Source organism: Pan troglodytes, chromosome 15 (assembly GCF_028858775.2).
Source record: "Pan troglodytes isolate AG18354 chromosome 15, NHGRI_mPanTro3-v2.0_pri, whole genome shotgun sequence".
NCBI classification, from domain to species: domain Eukaryota; kingdom Metazoa; phylum Chordata; class Mammalia; order Primates; family Hominidae; genus Pan; species Pan troglodytes.
This window is the reverse complement of record NC_072413.2, coordinates 71,134,529-71,151,008: the sequence shown is the minus strand read 5'-3', so window position 1 is coordinate 71,151,008 and position 16,480 is coordinate 71,134,529. Positions and strand designations below refer to the sequence as shown.

General features: G+C 41.7%; 1 protein-coding gene across 13 annotated transcripts in view; it reads right to left on the bottom strand.

The window, feature by feature from the left end:
- The window catches only part of PSEN1 (presenilin 1), an 81,153-nt gene that overhangs the window by 43,266 nt on the left and 21,407 nt on the right, over positions 1-16,480 (bottom strand). For 11 of the 13 annotated variants that reach the window (XM_016926347.4, XM_016926341.4, XM_016926336.3 and 8 more), the window contains 2 exons: positions 3,599-3,849; positions 939-1,080 (listed from right to left, as the gene is read on the bottom strand). In XM_016926347.4, the coding sequence (XP_016781836.1) occupies positions 939-1,080; positions 3,599-3,849 (393 nt within the window). Of the gene's footprint in view, positions 1-938; positions 1,081-3,598; positions 3,850-4,546; positions 4,755-13,963; positions 14,089-16,480 lie in introns of those variants that run through there. The other 2 variants (XM_063793655.1, XM_016926348.4) reach the window with 2 other exon arrangements.

Genomic DNA, 16,480 nt, shown 5'->3' with positions numbered 1-16,480 from the left:
TATTTTATAGGGACCATTATATCCTACAGTGTTATTTGTGAATGAGGAGATTCATAAAGGTCTTAGAGTATATTTCTTCAGTATACTGTCAATCAAAGTATTAAAACCACTTAGGGCCGGGCGCAGTGGCTCATGCCTGTAATCCCAGCACTTTGGGAGACCAAGGTGGGCAGATCACTTGAGGCCAGGAGTTCGAGACCAGTGTGGTCAACATGGTGAAACCCTGTCTCTACTAAAAATACAAAAATTAGCCGAGTGTGGTGGCACACGCCTGTAATCCCAGCTATTTGGGAGGCAGAGGCAGGAGAATCGCTTGAAACTGGTGGGTTGAGTCTGCAGTGAGCCGAAATCGTGCCACTGCACTTCACTCCAGCCTGGGTGACAGGGCAAGGCCCTGCTTCAACAAACAAACAAACAAACAAAAACCCACTTAGATTGTGCTATTATATGGAAATGTTTATTTTTCAGTTACAACTTTGTTTTCTGCTTTTATTTTTTGAGACAATGGCCTAGAAAGGCATTGAAATCCAAAATAACATAAATTATCACTAAATCTTGATAACTAATCATCATATATATATATTTTACACTAATTTTTTCATGACATATAGATTCCATGCATATAAAATACTTCCAATATTTGTTTTTTGTTTTCTTTAATAGAGGCAGGGTCTTGCTACGTTGCCCAAGCTGCTTGTGAACTCCTGGGCCCAAGCGATCCTCCTGCCTCAGCCTCTGAGCCTGGCAATACACATGCACCTGGCTTCCTTTTTGTATTTTTTGAATGTTCCACAGTGAGGAGGAAGAAAACTAAAAATTAACTTATCTCTAGAAGACAAAACATTTTTTCTTTCCTAGATCAGTTAAGTTACTGTGACAAGAATACCCAACCATAAGAAGAACAGGGTGGAAAGCAAAGATCTGTGTCTCATGCTCACCTTATAGCACCTGTATTTATACAGAACCACCAGGAGGATAGTCATGACAACAATGACACTGATCATGATGGCAGCATTCAGAATTGAGTGCAGGGCTCTCTGGCCCACAGTCTCGGTATCTTCTGTGAATGGGGTATAGATTCTACAATAAAACAAACACAAAAGCCCTAGGTCAGTGTTAATGGAGATCACCAACCACATTACCACCTCCAACACAGAATTTTCTTTTTCTTAATTCAATTCGTATCTTATAAGTCACTTTTCCCCAACTCACCAATCTAGCTAAGAATTTTTAACCTGAGAAAAACAGCTACACTCTAAAATTGCTTCAAAGAAAATGTCTAACATATGGAAAGAAGGACTTAACATGTGAAGCAGACACTGGCTCCATCTAGTGGGTGCTTTATATTGAAATAATTATAATACCTCATCAATTTTTTTTGGCTACAGCTTATTAGGAACTTGTTATAGAACCAGATTCTGCCACAGAAACCACGTGGGCTGACAAGTGGTTGTCAGAAGAAAGGTAATATGGCTTATACTTAGTGCCTCTCATCTGCAGAGTAATTGCAACTGGAGTTGTCTTAAGATAATGTCACATATCCATCTTCCCCTTGTTTCTCATTCACAGAAAAACATTTTTATTCCAGGTGCCAATATTCCCAGCCAAAAAGACTTTACTTCTGACTCCCTTATATTTAGGATGGCTATGAGAACAAGTAAGGGCAATGACTTCTAGGGAGATGTGTTGTGTATGGAACTTCTAAGGAGAGAATTCTGCTGACATGTCCTATGTTCTTTTCTCCCCTACTCCTTCCTACTGTCAGAATGAAGGCTAGTGCTCCAGCCTGGACCCTGAAGTAAGCTAGAGGTTAGAAGCTAAAGAAGAAAGAAGGAGATTGAGTCCTTGATGAACGTGAAGCCACCGTACTAATCTGGACTGCCTACCTCTGCACTACTCTATGAGAGAGAAAGTATGTGCATTATTTAAACCAGTTGTTTTGATTTTCTATTAACAAAGTCAGAAACATCTCTGTAAAAAGCCAGACTGAATATTTTAAGCTCTATGGGTCATATGGTCTCCAGTGCAAACACTCAACTGTGCTACTGTAGTGTGAAAGCAGCCACAGACAATGTATAAACCAAGGAGCATGGTCACTTTCCAATGAAAGTTTATTCACAAATTTGTGAATAACTTTGTTATTACACCTTTGTGGAAAGGTAGCAGACAGATCTGGCCTGTGGCTGTAGCTTGCCAATGTTTGTTCTATAATACGTTGCCAAACCTAACCCTAACCTATATGGATAATATTCTTCAATCCCTCTAGTTCTAACCCCTGCCCTTCATCTGCTGTCTTAGATGCTCTCCCAAAAGGCTAAAAGTTTGGCTTTCAGAACACCATGTAGTTTTTCAGACACTTCACAACTTCAAATTCTAAAACTCAATTAAAACTCTTCTTTGGACCCCATGAGAGTCCTAGAGATGGAACTAGATGACATTTGAATCAAGCATTTTTCTTGGAGGCCAAGGGCTGACATCAGCAGCACCAGGGAACCCACATGATAGCCCCCCAAGAGTCTAGAGAGTGCTGGCTTGAATTAGTTGTTCATCCTTTCAATTAACGATTCGTTTGGCCATTTATTATACACCTCACCCTGGAGACTCAGTACCCTCACAGGCCTTGCAATAAAGAAGGAAATCAGGCATTAAATAAACAATGTAAATAAATATAAATTTGCAAATTGTGACAAGTGAGAAAGGACAAGTTGCTATGAGAAAAGATACCAAGAAGGACTTAATCGTGTTAGGAGAAACAGGAATGTTATCTTTGAGGATTTAACATTTAAGCCAATGTTAGATGTGAGTTCTAAATTTCAAAGAATTAATATGCCAGTATGTTCAATTCTTTGCCTTCTACTTTTAAACTTAACTTCCTCGTAAAGCAATGTTTTTCGATTACCTGCTCCACCCTCATTCCAGTTACCTGCTACCTGCTCTTCCCTGACTCCTGCCAAAGAACTCACCCCATCATTCTCTTTAAATTAGCCAATTGGAATTAGTTTAGCCTGTGCAGTCTAACCCTAGTCAATAGGGGAAGAACACAGCAGCAGGGACCACGTGTGTCAGGGATAAGAACCCTTTCCCCTCCCTTGTCCAAATGTGCGCTTGCCATTGTTTCATCTCTAAGGGTGCACCCTTCTATATAGAAGTAACTTGCCTTGCTGAGAATTAACAGGAAAATTTTATATTCGAGTGCTACTTCTTTTGCGGCACCGAAACTTTATATATAACACCAAGAGGAGGGGGATGACAGGAATTTAATCCACCAAAGTTAGAAAAGGAAAGAATATTCTAGGCAGAAGAGCAATGGGCGCCCAATGGCCCTGAGGTGGAAAAGAATTTATGTGTTCAATTCAGCATAACTTCAGCCCTATCCAGTAATATCATACAGGAAACATACTTCTGCAGTGTTCCTTTTCTCCACTTAAAACATGAAGTAATAACCCCTCGCTCTCTCAACTGCTCCTGACCATCACAGAGGATGGGCTCTCCAGCTAGGTCATGCCCCTTCAATGCAGAGGCCTTCAAGGTGATGATGACATGCTGTAAAGAAAAGCCACACTGGCTTTGAGAATAATAAAACAAAACTCATACGTACAGCTGCCCATCCTTCCGGGTATAAAAGCTGACTGACTTAATGGTAGCCACGACCACCACCATGCAGAGAGTCACAGGGACAAAGAGCATGATCACATGCTTGGCGCCATATTTCAATGTCAGCTCCTCATCTTCTTCCTCATCTTGCTCCACCACCTGCCGCGAGTTACCCTGGGGTCGTCCATTAGATAATGGCTCAGGGTGGCCAAGGCTCCGTCTGTCGTTGTGCTCCTGCCGTTCTCTATTGTCATTCTATAAGCACAAGAAAAACATTTTCAGTAAATCAGATTCTCAGCAGAATCAAGGTAACGGTTAGACCTGGGATTAACAACAGACCCGTCACTATGAGTTCTAAAAACCTGAAGCAAGAAAAAACAATGTACAGGAAGTATGCAGTTTAAAAGTCTAGATTATCTATCATTGTTCACTGAAGGCATTCAGGTCCTCTCTTTTACCTGGGTCTTGGCTTGCTCCATTCTCTCTGTTCATCCCAACATACACAATTGTACTTATCCTTTGAGATGTACCTTAAATACTGACACCTGCATGAAAACGTGTTTACTGGCTGCAGCTCCAAGCACCTTTTTCAAATTCAGCTTTCTGTGATTTCAGACCACTTATGCAAGGAACTATCTTACCTTAATTAATAAGACTTTAAAATCCTTGTGTCAGAGGCGTTTGGACCAGAGCAACTCTATCTTGAATAGGGACTGGGTAAAATAAGGCCAAGACCTACTGGGCTGCATTTGCTCATAAAGATCTTGCTGATAAAACTGGTTGCAATAAAGAAGCTGGCCAAAACCCACCAAAACCAAGATGGTGAGGAGAGTGACCTCTGGTTATCCTCACTGCTCACTATATGCTAATTATAATACATTAGCATGCTAAAAGACACTCCCCGCCAACACCATGACAGTTTACAGATGCCATGGCAACGTCCGGAAGTTACCTTGTATGGTCTAAAAAGGGGAAGGATCCTCAGTTCCGGGAATTGCCCACCTCTTTCCCAGAAAACTCATGAATAATCCACCCCTTGTTTAGCATATAATCAAGTAACAGGCCAGGCGCCTGAAATCCCAGCACTTTGGGAGGCCAAGGTGGGCGGATCACTTGAGGTCAGGAGTTTGAGACCAGCCTGGCCAACATGGATGAAATAGCTGTGGAGGGAAAAATACAGTAAAAAAGATGACCAAGGAGAGAAGTGTAAATAACCCCTAAGCTTAACCAGCAGGTGATGGGAGAAAACCAGAAAACGAGATTAAGAGAATAGAGGAGAAGGAAGAAAACTCAGGAATCAATATGACACAGAAGCCAAAAGTGGAGCACAAATCAGAGGTGTTATCAACAGTCTGGCAGGATGAGAGCTAAAAAGACCCTGAATTGACAATGGGAAGTTCATCAACGGTTTTACAAAAGTAAAACAGTGAAGAGGGAAGTCGGATTGAGATGAGACTGGATAATTCCCTTGACCCCCCTCATGGCTCGGAGCGTGGCTCGTTTACTCGGCCACCACACACTCAAACCCCTTGCAAGAGGGAGTGTGCAAGCGAGTGAGTGAGTGTGGGAACCAGAGCAAACGAATGCGGGAACCAGCCAGTTGCTCCTCTCTGGCAGGCGCAGGCTCTATGCGGCCCCGCAGCAGCATCCAAGTGTGTTACAATCAATGCTCCTTCAACGCGGCCATTCGGGGATGGCCAGGTGCCAGCCAGCTCAGTGGAGGGTCAGGGTGGCAGCCCCTGCCCTCTCCTCTTGGCACCCAGGTTCTCTTCCAGTGTCCAGGAATAATCAGATCACATGAACAGACTGAAGGGTAGTATATGCAGAAGATTGTATTGCACGATGGAAGTGGTTCTCAGCAGGATGGGGAGTTGAAAAAGGGATGGTATGGGAAGAAGGTGATCTTTCCCTGAAGCCAGGCCATCTCCAGCTGGGCCTATTCTCCAAAGCTGCACCATCTGAAGTTAGCCACGTCCCATCCATAGTCTCCAACGCTCACCTGATTCTCTGCTCGCTGCTCAGCCACTTGTATCACCAACACTCAGTGGCTTGTATTTCCGACAATCAGCTGCTTGTATTCCCAACACACAGCCATTTATATCCCTGACGTCAGCTGCTTATATTGTTCTGCCAGCTGCTGAAATCTTTTTTTTTTTTTTTTTTTTTTGAGACGGAGTCTCACTCTGTTGCCCAGGCTGGAGTGCACTGGCACAATCTGGGCTCACTGTAACCTCCGCCGCCCGGGTTCAAGCAATTCTCCTGCCTCATCCTCCCAAGTAGCTGGGATTATGGTGCCCACCACCATGCCCAACTAATTTTTGTATTTTTAGTAGAGATACGGTTTTGCCATGTTGGCCAGGCTGGTCTTGAACTCCTGACCCCAGGTGATCCACCTGCCTCGGTCTCCCAAAGTGCTGGGATTATAGGAGTGAGCCACCGCACCCAGCCCAGCTGAAATATTTTTATGAGCACAGGATAGGGGCATGGCAGGCCAAAGAGGCAACATTTGGGTGGGAAAAAAAATGGGGTCAGCTGTTTTCACTTAGGGTTGCAGTTCCAGGTTTAAGGGTGGAATTTAGCCAGGAGCCCAGCCCTTCTGTATCAAGGTCATAAAATCATAATGTGCTGGAAAATAACTGAGAACTGAGAAGGTAAAGGCAATCATTCTTCGAAGCAAAAATAAAAAAAAAAAAAGGTGGAAGAGGCTTGCAATAGAGAGTGATTTAACTTGAAAAACTTTTCTTATCCAACCCCACCAGAAATGAACACAAAAAAAAAACAAAACAGAAAACGTTATTTTAGAGCTGTTAGAGACTTGAGCATACCTATCATGTCACAGTGTAGACTGAAGATTAGAGGAAGAGACAAAGTGGGGATTAAAACTAACGGAATAGGGTAAGGGATAAAGGAGGGTGCTATAGTTCGAATGATCCCCCTAAAAATTCATGTACTGGAAACCTGGTTGCCATTGTGGTAGTATCAAGAGGTGAGGCCTTTAGGAGGTGACTGGGTCATGAGGACTCTGCCTTCATGAATGGATTAAAGGTTCAGTATCCTTTATCTGAAATGTTTGGGACCAGAAGTGTTTCAGATTTTGCATTTTGGAATATTTCCATTATACTTACAGGTTGAACATACCAAATCTAAAAATCCAAAATCTAAAACACTCCAATAAGCATTTCCTTTGAGCATCACATTGGTACTCAGAAAGCTTCAGATTTGGGAGCACTTTAAATTTCAGACTTTCAAATCAGGGATACTGAACCTGCAATGTCGTTATCACAGGAGTAGGTTAGTTATCATGGGAGTGACTTTGTTACAAAAGCAAGCTCTCTCTTGCCGTTCTGCCTATCCACCATGGCACAATCAGGTGCTGGTACCATATACTCTTGGGCTTTCCAGCCTCAAGAACCATGAGCTGAATAAACAAATCACCCAGTCTCAAAACAACAACAACAACGAAAAGAATTTCAAAAGATACAAAAAAGAAGAAAACAAACGACAACAACAAAATAAATAAATAAATAAATCACCCAGTCTGCGGTATTCTGTTATAGCAATACAAAAGGAACTAAGACAGAGGGGAACAAAAAAAAGACCGAGGCTGGCGTTATAAAGGCATGGTGTGCTTTCCTTCAGTCTGGAGGTCAGGATTTCTCTTCAAACAATTATGAAGATCCAAACCCTATGAGAAATGGAAAGGAAACTATTCTAAAGCATAAAAGGTAGAAATATATATACCACCCATCAAGAAAGATTATTTTTGCTGAACTCAAGTCACCAGAGTGGCTAAAGCCCAGTAGAATGGAAATGATTATATGGAAGGTGAGGCCAAAGGGACCAGAACATACTGTGATAGACAGCAAGGAGCTGTCTATCTTCTATTCTTCCACAGAAGGAGGTGACTAAGTCATCTGCCAAGAATGTTGTATCTGCAATTGATGTTCAGCAGTACAAGTCTGAACAACTTGATTGGCTGATTAATGTTCACAATAAACATACAAGTAATAATAGCTATCTCTATATAGTATTTGGTATTTATAAGGCACTGTCACATTATCTCATTTATTCTTTTTGTCTTGAGAAGTTTTGGTAAATGAACACAAAAGCAACTGATCCAAAAATCTCACAACCAGAAAACAGCAGAGGTAGGAATCAAACTAAAGTCTCTTGCCTCAAAACTTGTTTTCTTTCTATGGCACCACAGCCATCCTTTTAGGTCATATGAACAGTTTAATTAGCTAAGTCTAGCATGAAAGGGGCAATCATATGCTCATTCACAGTCCCCAACTGGATGATCTGGTTTATAATGAATATTAGCCAACTCAACCCTGCCCTGCCCAAGGCTGATAATGAGATGGATACTAGAACACTGTTTAACTTAACAGTAACATACACATTCACAAACTCTTCCTCTTTGTAGTACGCTGGATACTTACTTTTATTTTTATTTTATTATTATTATTATTATTATTATTTTGGAGACAGAGTCTCATTCTGTCGCCTAGTAGTGGCACAATCTTGACTCACTGCAACCTCTGCCTCTCAGGTTCAAGCAATTCTCCTGCGTCAGCCTCCCGAGGAGCTGGGATTATCGGCATCCACCACTGCGCCGGCTTAATGTTTGTATTTTTAGTAGAGACAGGGTTTCACCATGTTGGCCAGGCTGGTCTCGAACTCCTGACCTCATGATCCGCCCACCTTGGCCTCACAAAATGCTGGGATTACAGGCGTGAGCCACCGCGCCCGGCCACACACTACTTTTTTTTTTTTTTTAAGACGGAGTTTCACTCTTGTTGCCCAGGCTGGAGTGCAATGGTGCGATCTCGGCTCACCACAGCCTCTGCTTCCTAGGTTCAAGCAATTCTCCTGCCTCAGCCTCCTGAGTAGCTGGGATTACAGGCATGCGCCACCATGCCTGGCTAATTTTTTGTATTTTTAGTAGAGATGGAGTCTTATCCATGTTGGTCAGGCTGGTCTCGAACTCCTGACCTCAGGTGATCCGCCCGCCTCGGCCTCCCAAAGTGCTGGGATTGAAGGCGTGAGCCACTGCGCCCAGCCCAGACACTACCTTCAAAACTGATTATGTTTTCAGGAATAGTGGCACACACCTATAGTCCCAGGTACTCAGGAGGCTAACGCAGGAGAATCGTTTGAGCCTAGGAATTCGTTTGAGCCAGAATCGTTTGAGCCAGGGAATGTAGTGAGACACCATCTTTAAGGAAAAAAATACAGTTTTAATTTCTTTATTTTAAAAAAGCACAGTTTGGGCCGGGCGTGGTGGCTCATGCCTGTAATCCCAGCACTCTGGGAGGCTGAGGCGGGCGGATCACCCGAGGTCAGGAGTTCAAGACCAGCCTGGCCAACATGGTGAAACCCTGTCTCTATTAAAAATACAAAAATTAGCCAGTGTGGTGGCGGGCACCTGTAATCTCAGCTACTTGGGAGGCTGAGGCAGGCGAATCGTTTGAACCTGGGAAGCAGAGGTTGCAGTGAGCCAAGATCGTGCCACTGTACTCCAACCTGGGTGACAGAATGAGACTCCGTCTCAAAAAAAAACAAAAAAAAGTACAATTTTGTGACAGAAGTGTTGGTTAGAGACAAAAATGGCAGATTCACTGGCTGTCCAGATTTAATTTATGAATGAACATATATATATATATGAAAATAAAAGAAGCAAGTTCCTAAAGTATTGCATAGGGTACTCCAACTAATCAGAAGACTATGGCTGAATCACTACATTTTATGGGTGAAATCATAGTGTGTGAAATTTGGAATTTAAAAGTCTCTAACTTATGTTATCATATCTTGGGTTTACCCCAGTGACACTGTATTATGTAGTGGTAATTAGCCCAAGTTCTGGGGTCAGACTACCAGGATTTAGATTTCTCTTCTATATAGTGTGATTTGGGGCGAGTTATTTAACTTCTTTGAACTTCAGTGTCTTCATCTGTAAAATGGTGATAAAAAAAGTATCTCCTGATAGGGTTGTTGTAAATTCTACTGGGATAGTACTTCAAAGACGTATCTCACGGTGTCTGGCACATATTAAGCATTCAGTAGTTTTACCATTTATTCTACATATACACATTCCTATGGCTATTAGCAGGTGCCAAGGTATAACTGATCTCCTCTTAGGGTATTGTCCAGATGAAACTGCATATAAAATTCCAGACATTTTTAGTCTATCAATAGAAAATCGTCGGCACTATGGAATTAGAAAATTCTGTCTCCCAAATGTTGATCTCCTAGAACTCTATTCTAAGCTTCTCCTCTGTCTTCTCCATTTATCTCAATAAACAGCAGCACCATTCTCCCAGTTTCTAGGAAGTCCCAAATCTAGGAATTATTCTTGATTCTTTTCCTTAGTACCTCTGTCTAGTCAGCCAGCAAATTCTGCCAGAATACCTCCAAAACATCTCCTGGATCTATCTGCTTCTTTCTATGTCCACAATCTTTGTGGTTCAAACCACTATTATCTATCATTTGGATTACTGTTAATAGGCTTCCAATTTGGTCTTTCTGCTTTTATGCTCCCCTAGTCCATTCTCCACACTACAGCCAGGATGATTTTTTTTTTTTTTTAAACAAAATGAGATCATGTCATTCCTTTGTTTAAAACTCGATTACATGGCTTCTTGTCATGCTCATAACAAAATCAAAACTTCTTAGGCTCATGAAGTCTAAAATGGTTTGGTCCTTGCTCTGACCACAAACTGTTCCTCCTCTCTCCATTCCTTTTCTCAAACTGGCCTTCTAGTTCCCCGCTCAGGGCTGGTTCATCTGGAATGCCCTTCTCCCACCTGACTGTTCCTTGTCACTCAGTTCCCTCCTGGTAGAGAGAGAATTTCCTGACTATTGAATGTAAGGAAGCCTTTCTCTACGTTGATCTGGTTTTAATTCTCTGAAGTGTACTTGTGATTATTTGATGTAGCTCCTGTTTGTCACTTGATTATTCTTAGAATATAAGTTTTCTCTAAGACAGCACATGTTATTGACCTTTGCTGGATCTCTAGTGTCTCCTGTACTCTATAAATATTTGTTGAGTTAATTAATGAATGACTCCTATAAGATTGTTTGTGAAGCTCGGCTAATTTTTTGTAGAGACAAAGTTTCACCATGTTGCCCAAGCTGGTCTTGAACTTCTGGGCTCAAGCAATCCTCCTGCCTTGGCCTCCCGAAGTGCTGGGATTACAGGCATGAGCCATCGAGTCCAGCCATCTTGTACTTTTAGATTGCAGTTTTGGGTTTCAGAGATTTGTAGTTCACTGAAAATGAAGCACCATGTAGGTGTGCCTGGGAGGGAATTTTGCTAAGAATTCTTACTAAATAAAGTTCAATCAATCAAATGTTATTGTACTTCAAAAATTTTCCAGGGAAATCAATTGTCGGCTTCCATTTAAAGACCGTATTCTGTCTAAATGTGCTGTTAAAGTAAAATGTGACATAAGAATCTACAGATGATAATCGAAAGGAAATAAAAATAGAGCTCTTCAAAAAAAGTACAATTTATTTGTTTAAAAGCAGGCAAAGCAAAAATTAAAAATAAATAAATACATAGGTAAAACATTCACATGGTCTCAAAGAAAGTATTAAAAGGTATAGAGTACAAAAGCTCCCTCTTAATATATACCTAGTTTCCTAATCCCCCTGCTTACTACTGTTATTCGGTGAATGCTTTCAAAGTTTCTTTCTACATATGCAAGCAAATACAAACACATACTCTTACTCCCCCTTTTCACACAAATGGTAGTACAGTAAATGCACCATGGAGCATTTTGTTTTCTCCACTTAACTATGTATCTTAGAGATTTTTCTACACATCAGTACATAAAGAATATCCTCATTCTTCTTATCTTTGAGACAGATTCTCTGTCACTAGGCTGCAGTGCAGTGGCATAGTCAACAGCTTACCACAGCGTTGACCTCCTGGGCTCAAGCAATCCTCCCACCTCAGCCTCCTGAGCAGCTGAGACTGCAGATACGTGCTCTCTCTCTCTCTCACTCAATCGCTTGCTCGCACGCTCTCTCTCTCCTTCTCATGGAGAGAGAGAGAGCGCGCGAGCGAGCGAGAGAGAGCACGAGAGCATGCCAAATTGCCCTCCCTATGGATTGCACCAATTTAGAGAATCAGCAATGCAAGAGATTGCCTACTTTACCACACTGTTGCTAACACCTTATGTTAGCAAGTGCTTAGATTTTTACCAATCTGATGGGAGAAATATGGAATCTTGGCATAATTTTAATATCTATTTCTCTTATTATCAGGATGGTTGAGTGCTTTTTCATTTATGTCCTTTTTCTATTTAACTTTTTTTTTTTTTGAGATGGAGTTTTGCTCCTGTTGCCCAGGCTGGAGTGCAGTGGCGCAATCTTGGCTCACTGCAACCTTGGCCTCCCAGGTTCAAGTGATTCTCCTGCCTCAGTCTCCCGAGTAGCTGGGATTACAGGCACTTATCACCACACCTGGTTTGGTTTCTTTTTTTTTTTTTTTTTTTTTTTTTTTTAGTGGAAACGGGGTTTCGCCATGTTAGCCAGGCTGGTCTCAAACTCCTGACCTCAGGTGATCCGCCCGCCTCAGCCTCCCAAAGTGCTGGGATTACAGGCGTGAGCCACTGCGCCCGGCCTATAAACAGCCACTGCACTGTTTACATGAGGCATTGGGTCATGCCAACAAGTTTCCGCTAATAATGTGATCTACGGTGAGGGCCTTGTGTCACACAGTATCAGCTTGGCCTCTGAAGGGGCCAGAGAACTGAGGTCAGCCATGTGTGACCCGGACACCAAGGCTCAGCCAGCTTCCCTGGTTGCCAATATTCCACGTGTGTTGTCATACACTGTTGCTGGAAAAATTAAGCACTGTGTGCACAACTCCACTGGGAGAGGACTATTGACAGCTTGAGCCTGGGGTGTCTCCTGGACCCTGCCCTATGTATCTTTTTCTGTTGCTAAATTTAATCCATATCATTTCAATGTACTAAACTATAATTTGAGTATAAAACATTCTCTGAGTTGAGTCTTTCTAGCAAATTACTGAACCTGAGGGTTGTCTTACAGATCCCCAAATATCCTGTACAATGAAACTTACAAAATATTGCTAAGAGAAATTAAAGAACAAAAACAAAAATAGACAAATGGGCCTACACCAAATTTCTACACACCACAGGAAGCAGTCATCAGAGTGAAAAGGCAACCTACAGAACTGGAGAAAATATCTGCAAATCAGGCTGGGTGTGGCAGCTCACATCTACAACCCCAGCAGTTTGGGAGGCTAAGGCAGGTGGATTGCTTGAGCCTGGGAGTTCAAGGCCAGCCTGGGCAACATGGTGAAACTCCGTCTCTACAAAAAATACAAAAATTAGCTGGGTATGGTGGCGAGTGCCTATAGTTCCAGCTACTCAGGAGGCTGAGGTGGAAGGACTGCTTGAGCCTGGGAGGCGGAAGTTGCAGTGAGCCCAGATTGCATCACTTTACTCCAGCCTGGGTGACACAGTAAAACCTTGTATCGAGAAAAAAAAAAAAAAAAAAAGCAAATCATGTATCTGGTAAGAGATTAATATCCAGAATACATTAAAAAATCCTACAATAGCGTGAACCTGGGAGGTGGAGCTTGCAGTGAGCCAAGATCGCGCCACTGCATTCCAGGATGGGCGACAGAGCGAGACTCCATCTAAAAAAAAAAAAAAAAAAAAAAAAAGTCCTACAATTAAACAATTGGAAAAAAACAAATCATCAGATTTTTTTAGATGGGCAAAGGACTTGAACAGATATTTCTTCAAAGAAGATATACAAATAGCCAACAAGCACATGAAAAGATGCTCTACATCTGTGTAATATGGGGGGAAAAAAGAAAAGATGCTCAACATCACTAATCATTAGAAAAATGCAAAAAAACACTACACCCGTTAGGATGGCCACTACCAAAACACAGAAAGTAACAAGCGGTGGTAAAGTTGTGAAGAAATTGGAACCACTATGCATTGTTGGTGGGAATGTAAAATGGTGCAGCCACCATGGAAAACAATATGGAGGTTCCTCAAAAAATTAAAAATAAAACTACCATATGACCCAGCAATCCCATTTTTATAAATACCAATGAGTATATATAAAAACGAACTGAATTACAAACAAGACCTCAAACAGATATGTGCATAGCCACTTTCACCATAGCATTATTCAGTATAGCCAAGAAGTGGAAGTAACCCAAATGTCTACTCACAGATATGTGGTATATACATAACACAGAATATTATTCAGCCCTTAAAAAGGAAATCTTGTCACATGCTACAATATAGATGAACCTTGAGGACATTATGCTAAGCAAAATAAGCAAGTCACTAAAAGAGAAATAATGTATGATTCCACTTACATGAAATATCTAGCCAGCTGGGCATAATGGCTCACACCCATAAACTCTGTATTTTGGGAGGCCAAAGTGGGAGGATTACTTGAGCCCAGGAGTTTGAGATCAGCCTGGCCAATATGGCGAGAACTCGTCTCTACAAAAAAATTTAAAAATTAGCGAAGCATGATAGAGTGCACCTGTAGTTCCAGTTACTCAGGAGGCTGAGGTGGGAAGACAGCTTGAGCCCAGGAGGTGAAGGCTGCCATGAGCCAAGATCATGCCACTGCACTCTAGCCTGGGCGACGGAGTGAGATCTTGTCATCAAAAAAAAGAAAAAAACTCAAGTAGTCCACGTTATAGAAACAGAAAGCATATTGCCACGGGCTGAGAGAAATGGAAAATGGGGAGTTGTTCAATGGGTATAAAGTTGTTCAATGAGTATAGTTTCAGTTTTTCAAATTCAAAAGCCTCCCCATGAGAACAGCCTTTGACCCATGACTGATGGAACAGATTGACACATATATGGACAACTGATTTTTGCAAAGGTACAAAGGCACTTCAGTGGAGAAAATAGTCTTTTTTAAAAAACAGTGCTGAAACAATTGAATATCCATATGCAGAAAAATGAACTTTGATCCATACCTTGGACCACGTATAACAATCAACTTCAAAAGGATCACAGACCTAATGTAAAACATGAAACTATAAAGCTTCCAGAAGACAATGCAGGAAAAAACTCCTGAGGACTTGAGGTAGGCCAAAGTTTCTTAAGATGTGACACCAAAAACACAAATCAATGAAATACAAACGGAATTAGCTGGGTGCAGTGGCACACATCTGTAGTCCTAGCTGTTTGGAAGAATGAGGCAGAAGAATTCTTTGAGCTCAGGAGTTTGAGGCTGCAGTGAGCTATAATCACACCACTATACTCCAGCCTGGGTGACAGTGCAAGACCCTGTCTCTTTAAAAAAAAAAAAAAAAATCTGCCCTTCAAAAAGCACTGTTAATAAAAAGAAAAGCCACAGTCTGGGAGAAAACACTTGCAAATTATATATATTACAGAGGACTTGTATCCAGACTATGTAAATAATTCTTAAAATCCATTAAGAAAGCAATTTTTAAATGGGCAAGAGATTTGAACAGACAAGTCACCAAAGATATCAGGATGACAAGCACATGAAAAGAAACTCAACATCATTACTCAATAGAGAAATGTAAATTAAAACCAAAATGAGATATAACTATATACCTTTCTATAAGAGCTAAAAAATTTAAAAGACTGACAGTATCAAGTACTGACAGGATGTGGAGGAACTGGAACTCATACTGCTGGTAGAAATGTAAAATTATACAACCAGTTTGGAAAGTTCTTTGGTAGTACCTTAAAAAGTTAAATATAAGGCTGGGCATAGAGGCTCATGCCTATAATCCCAGCACTTTGGGAAGCCAAGGCGGGAGGATCACTTGAGGCCTGGAGTTCAAGATCAGCCTGTGAAACATAGAAAGACTCCATCTTCTATAAAAAATATAAATAAAAACTGGCCAGGTGTGATGGCTCACGCCTGTAATCCCAACACTTTGGGGGGCCGAGGCAGATCACTTGAGATCAGGAGTTCAAGACCAGCCTGGCCAACATGGAGAAACCTAGCCTCTACTACAAATACAAAAATTAGCTGGGTGTGGTGGCAGGCGCCTGTAATCCCAGCTACTGGGGAGGCTGGGACAGGAGAATCACTTGAACTCAGGAGGCAGAGGTTGCAGTGAGCCAAGATCATGCCACTGCACTCCAGCCTTTGCTCCAGACGGAGCAAAACTCCGTCTCAAAAATAGATAGATAGATAGATAGATAGATAGATAGATAGATAGATAGATAGATAGATAGAAAAAAAAGTTAAATATACACCTACCATATTGGATCATATTCTACTCCTAGGTATTTGCCCAAGATAAATTAAAGCATATGCCCATACAAAGATCTGTACATGAATATCCGTAACAGCCACTATCTGTAATGCTTCAGAACTGAAAATCCAAATATCTACCAACAAGTAAATAGATCAAAAACTGTGGTATACAACTCAGCAATAAAAAGGAACCACATAACATGGACGAATTTCAAAATAATTATGCTGAAAGAAAGAAAGAAAGAAGCCAGACAAGAGTCTGTATGTTTTTTTTTTTTTTTTAGACAGAGACTCACTCTGTTGTCCAGGCTGGAGTGCAGTGGCACAATCTCAGCTCACTGCAACCTCTGCCTCCTGGGTTCAAGCAATCCTCATGTCTCAGCCTCCTGAGGAGCTGAGATTACAGGTGCACGCCACCACCCCTGGCTAATTTTTGCATTTTTAATAGAGAAGGGGTTTCATGTTGGCCAGGTGGCCTCAAGTCATCGCCCACCTCGACCTCCCAAAGTGCTGGGATTACAGGCATGAGCCACCGTGCCCGGCCTGTATGATACTATTTATACAAAATAGTATCATAATAGTAAATGGCTGCGCGCGGTGACAAAACATGGTTGCCTGGGGATGGGGAGGAATCAGG